Source organism: Cherax quadricarinatus, chromosome 65 (genome assembly GCF_038502225.1).
Source record: "Cherax quadricarinatus isolate ZL_2023a chromosome 65, ASM3850222v1, whole genome shotgun sequence".
NCBI classification, from domain to species: domain Eukaryota; kingdom Metazoa; phylum Arthropoda; class Malacostraca; order Decapoda; family Parastacidae; genus Cherax; species Cherax quadricarinatus.
In genome coordinates, this window is record NC_091356.1 from 12,828,652 (window position 1) to 12,834,651 (window position 6,000).

The 6,000-nt window shown below is 37.5% G+C and overlaps 1 protein-coding gene across 3 annotated transcripts in view; it reads right to left on the reverse strand.

Annotated features, from left to right (window-relative positions):
• LOC128700539 (mitochondrial nicotinamide adenine dinucleotide transporter SLC25A51) overlaps positions 1-5,109 on the reverse strand; it is a 40,951-nt gene extending 35,842 nt beyond the window's left edge. For 2 of the 3 annotated variants that reach the window (XM_070098955.1, XM_070098953.1), the window contains exons 1-3: positions 4,964-5,109; positions 2,968-3,018; positions 1,400-1,627 (exon numbers count right to left, since the gene is read on the reverse strand). In XM_070098955.1, the coding sequence (XP_069955056.1) occupies positions 1,400-1,627; positions 2,968-2,970 (231 nt within the window). In that variant the 5' untranslated portion in view covers positions 2,971-3,018; positions 4,964-5,109. The remainder of the gene's footprint in view (positions 1-1,399; positions 1,628-2,967; positions 3,019-4,963) is intronic. The other variant, XM_053793795.2, reaches the window with a different exon arrangement.
• Between the last annotated feature and the right edge of the window lie 891 nt (positions 5,110-6,000).

A 6,000-nucleotide genomic window follows, 5' to 3' on the forward strand; every position in this document is an offset into this window, starting at 1 on the left:
GTGAAGAGGCAGGGCCAGGAGCTATGAGTCGACCCCTGCAACCACAAATAGGCGAGTACACACACACAAAAATGATCGCTGCAATATTTTTAAAAATACTCAAGCCAGTTCTGGTGCTATGTATCAGTGTGGCTGGTCCTAACACTGCTAGCTACATTGGGAGAAATATGCAAGTAACTCCCGATGAAAGATAACAAGACTAAACTTCATTTGTATTAAATAACTAGGGTGTGGTCAATTTTATATAAAGATACAAGCTCATACATCTTATATTATACCAATACATGTATTTATTGTTGGATTTGCATGATTTCATTTTGTATGGGACTTTTTTTTTTTTTTAGTGACACATCTTCCACACAAGTCAAGGGATGGGTATGTTGCATTAGGAATTTCTGTAATTTGAACATCAATGCTGAGTCACTATTTCAAATAAGAATCATGTAACTCAGCTGTATTTCTAATGATTATAAAATAACAGTAATTTTAAAAACATTCCATTTATTGCCTTAAAATATATTGTTAAACGAAAAATTGAAAATCAAGAACAACAAATTCCAAGAATAGGTGAGTATTTCTGAAAAAGATAAGTGAAAGGTCACTGTTGTGAGAAATCAAATTATAGACTCAGTACAATTATTATTATTATTATCACACTGGCCGATTCCCACCAAGGCAGGGTGGCTCGAAAAAGAAAAACTTTCACCATCATTCACTCCATCACTGTCTTGCCAGAAGGGTGCTTTACACTACAGTTTTTAAACTGCAACATTAACACCCCTCCTTCAGAGTGCAGGCACTGTACTTCCCATCTCCAGGACTCAAGTCCGGCCTGCCGGTTTCCCTGAACCCCTTCATAAATGTTACTTTGCTCACACTCCAACAGCACGTCAAGTATTAAAAACTATTTGTCTCCATTCACTCCTATCAAACATGCTCACGCATGCCTGCTGGAAGTCCAAGCCCCTCGCACACAAAACCTCCTTTACCCCCTCCCTCCAACCTTTCCTAGGCCGACCCCTACCCCACCTTCCTTCCACTACAGACTGATACACTCTTGAAGTCATTCTGTTTCGCTCGATTCTCAAACACAAACAAAATCACGTTAAGCTTTGTATTAACAGAAAAAACAAATACACGTACATTGCTTTTATGTCACTTGGCCTTTGTAACCAGTTTTGAGAGTATATTAACAGTAATATAAGTATCACATCACAATGTACACACAACAGAGTGCATAAGAATTTATTTCCCAAACTTTCAGCTAAATTTCAAAGCTTACTTGTAGAAAATAACAGAAAGTAAAGAAAAGATCACTTTTCCTTTCTGTAACACTACAAGTTATATATTACAAATACCCAGTTGGCTAAGAAATTTCCTTTCATTGCACTTGCCATACCTGACGAAACATGAGTTTGTTCATTGGAAATGTGACGGTTATGTTGATGAACGCTGATCCCCAACCACACACAAACTCCCTACCATCGTCACTGTGAGAGGCCAATGATGGAGCCTGGGAACTGCTTGGCAGATCTGGCATTGTGACAGCTGGCTTTTCAGCTGGTAAAACAACGCCCAATGATGGCGGTAGGCCATTGTTGTGCTCCTGCCCCACTACACTTAAATCCTGTAAGAGTTAAACACTCATAATATTTCTTGAAGTTGACACTAATATGTTAAAGTATGCACACTAAAATATTTATTATTAGAGTCAAAACTAAGCACTAAACCAGCAAGGGTAAAACATACTAAAGTAGAACTCCCTTGTGTTTACATTTATGTGAATTTCTGTATACTTACATAGTTGAGTCACTTGCAGGGGTTGAGGTGTATTTGTATTGTTATTTAATAATATTTTCAAGTCTAGGTATGTTTGAACGACTTATGTATGTATTAAGTATACACCTACCATCCGACTTACGACCTGCTTGACATACGACCACTCGACTTACGACTGCGTTTTTTATGTGAAATTTCTGGGAAATAAACAAGTGTTTGTGTTATGCACAGTGTTTATCCTAAACCTTACAGTATAAAATACAGTACTAACAGCATAAAAAGTAAAGTAAAAAATGAAATACCAAAATAAAACAATAAAATAAAGTCACAAAAATGTGATGTTGATATTCAATAGTAAAGTTCGACTTACATCCATTTTGACTTACGACCGGTTGGTCGGAACCAAGCTGGGTCATGAGTCAGATGGTAGGTATAAAGTTTTAAATAAAATAAAAGCCTAAAATAATTTTTTTTTTACTTGACTAACCATTTCCCACCAAAGTTGAGTGACCCAAAGGAAACACAATTACCATCACTCGTTCAATGGAATTCTTGCCAGAAGTTAGTGAATATTTTTTTTAGTGGGCTTGGGTGTGAGAAGAACCTGCCAAGTGTGGGCCAGTAGGCCTGTTGAAGTGTTCCTGCTTTCTCATGGTCTTATCACAATTCAAACTGACCTTCTAAACTATGACATGTCTATAACAAGCATTTACATTATTATTTCAGTAAAATACAAATGTAATGGATTTGGGACTGAGGAGACAAAATCTGTTCCCTAACAATATCTGGAAACAACAGAAAAAGTCTATTAAATCAGAATTGTTTCTTGTTATGGTCTGCTGGGTAAACTACTTTTAGATTTAACAAAGTGTATTAAACCTGAAACTCTTTATTAATGCCAAGATTATGGATAAAAAATCTCATATTCAGATTTAACAGGAACTCCTCTCTCTATAGATTTTTTAGACAGAAGTTCACATACTGTACTATTATTATTACATCATTATTATTATCATTGTTATTATTTAATAATAATATTAATATTAATAATATTAATTAATAATATTAATTAATATTAATTAATATTATTAATATTAATTTTATTATCATTATATTCATTTATTTTGAAGCACTAAACTTAAGTGGGTCTGGATAATATTTCAGCACATACATATACTGGTGACTTACCATCACTACAGGTGAGACAGATGAATGTCACTAATTAGAAGACCAGGCACACTGCAAATTGATAAAACAAATCATGATTAAAAAAAATCATATTATATTTATTGTTAGAGCTGCATATCTGGATTATACCTGGAGAGGGTCTGTTAAGGACCCCAATGGAAGTAAGTCATTTTGTCAGACTTTTTTTGGTTATCCTAGGTAATTTACACTATGTATGATAATTGTACTATGTGTACCTGTGCCTAAATAGTTCCTGACTATGGTTACTTTAGAAGTCAAAGCACATTTCTGGCATCCCGATGGAAATAAGTCATGTAGTTCGACTTCACTAGGTTAGTCTAAGTTAAAACCATAGAAGAAATGCAATAAAAATTTCTGTCACGCTAACAGTAAACTGGCAGCCACTGAGCATGACATATAACTATGTCAAGTTTTCACTGTTAAAGGTACCTTCACCCATCTCCCATCTGATTGTCTTTACAACAGTGATGTAACATCCGTGATTAAGACGACAGGCTGAATGTCATTATTCACCTCTAATTTCTTGATGATAAAAAAAGACAATTCAGATTATTAACCCTCCTGTGGGATTATTAACCCCAGATTATTAACCCCCCTCTGGGGTTATTAACCCCCAGATTATTAAGCCCCCTCTGGGGTTATTAACCCCAGATTATTAAGCCCCCTCTGGGGTTATTAACCCCAGGTTATTAACCCCCTCTGGGGTTAACCCTCCTTTAGGTTTATTAATCCAGATTACCCTCTCTGGAGTTATTAACCCCAGATTATTAATCCCCATCTGGGGTTATTAACCCTATAGGACCATTAACCCCTGAGGGTTAGTGAACTCAGAAACTCAAGAAAGCCAAGTACTGTGGCTTATGTTAAGTGGGGTATTACTTTAGGTCCTCTTCCCCAGGATGTCACCCCACAGATGACTAACACCCAGGTACCTAATTACACAATACACAAATAACCCGCACATAAAAGAGAAGCTTACGACGACGTTTCGGTCCGACTTGGATCATTGACAAAGTCAATGATCCAATTTACCTATTTACTGCCAGGTAACCATATGGTGACAGTATATCCAAAAGTTGCAGCTGTTTTTTTTTTTTACAGTGCATGCTGTTAAGTTAATGTTATTTCTGCCTTGTAAATGGATGCAGACATTACTGAAGCAGCAAATATGGCTAGGTTGATAATAACCTCAGCTCACACACCGAAGTAAGTTTATTTAGGTACAGATACACGTAAATACAGTTACAACGATTATCATACATAGCAGAATATGTGTAGATTACCTAGGATAACCCAAAAAAGTCTGACATTATGGGGTTACCTTGGGTGGCCAGCCCTCTGGGCTAATAATCCAAATACAATTTTTTTTTATCTCGCCCTAATTCCGTCAACGCTGGATAGATTTTCAACATCGACTCTAAGTAAGTCTATTTAAGGTACACATATGTACAATTATCATACATAGGTGTAAACTACCCAGGATAACCAAAAAAATAAGACAGAGTGTCTTATTTCCATACTATATTGTATTTTTTGCAAACAAATTTAAGAAAATATCTAATATATCTGATCATAAGACACTTTTTAATTAAATAATACTGTAATAACAGCTGAAATTAGCACATATTTTTTTGTCATATATTAATAAGACACACATAAAAGTATTACAGAATATATATAATTAGAATAAAGACTTGAATCATATTACATTATAAAATGTTATTAAAATGTACAGTGCCATATGATGACTTTAAATATTTTTATATATATATATAAAAAGTCAATGTCTGTCTGAGTTATATATACTTTATAATAATAATTTAAAAACAGCCTGATATACATCACAATTAAAATCACTAAATGAAAAATAATGTAATTGCAATTACTTTATATTACGTAAAATCCATTGAGGACTCCTTCAAAATCTTATATGTATATAAAAATCTTCGTATAACTCAACGTAATATATACTTGCCTTCATCACGAGGAATATATAATACTATTTCATCTTCGCCATGGGCTGAAGTGCAGGAAAAAAATTATTACAACTCTGAAAAAATAATTTCAAGGGAATTTTCTTCATTGATGGAGCCAGATGTGTTGTTAGTGTTGGAGTTAAGGGCTGACACAACTCTCAGGTCCCCTTCCCTTACCTCTGTAGGGGCTCTTGATCCTGGGTGTTAGACTCTCAGGTCCCCTTCCCTTACCTCTGTAGGGGCTCTTGATCCTGGGTGTTAGACTCTCAGGTCCCCTTCCCTTACCTCTGTAGGGGCTCTTGATCCTGGGTGTTAGACTCTCAGGTCCCCTTCCCTTACCTCTGTAGGGGCTCTTGATCCTGGGTGTTAGACTCTCAGGTCCCCTTCCCTTACCTCTGTAGGGGCTCTTGATCCTGGGTGTTAGACTCTCAGGTCCCCTTCCCTTACCTCTGTAGGGGCTCTTGATCCTGGGTGTTAGACTCTCAGGTCCCCTTCCCTTACTTCTGTAGGGGCTCTTGATCCTAGGTGTTAGACTCTCAGGTCTCCTTCCCTTACCTCTGTAGGGGCTCTTGATCCTGAGTGTTAGACTCTCAGGTCTCCTTCCCTTACTTCTGTAGGGGCTCTTGATCCTGGGTGTTAGACTCTCAGGTCCCCTTCCCTTACCTCTGTAGGGGCTCTTGATCCTGGGTGTTAGACTCTCAGGTCCCCTTCCCTTACCTCTGTAGGGGCTCTTGATCCTGGGTGTTAGACTCTCAGGTCCCCTTCCCTTACTTCTGTAGGGGCTCTTGATCCTAGGTGTTAGACTCTCAGGTCTCCTTCCCTTACCTCTGTAGGGGCTCTTGATCCTGGGTGTTAGACTCTCAGGTCTCCATCCCTTACTTCTGTAGGGGCTCTTGATCCTGGGTGTTAGACTCTCAGGTCCCCTTCCCTTACCTCTGTAGGGGCTCTTGATTCTGGGTGTTAGACTCTCAGGTCCCCTTTCCTTACTTCTGTAGGGGCTCTTGATCATGGGTGTTAGACTCTCAGGTCCCCTTCC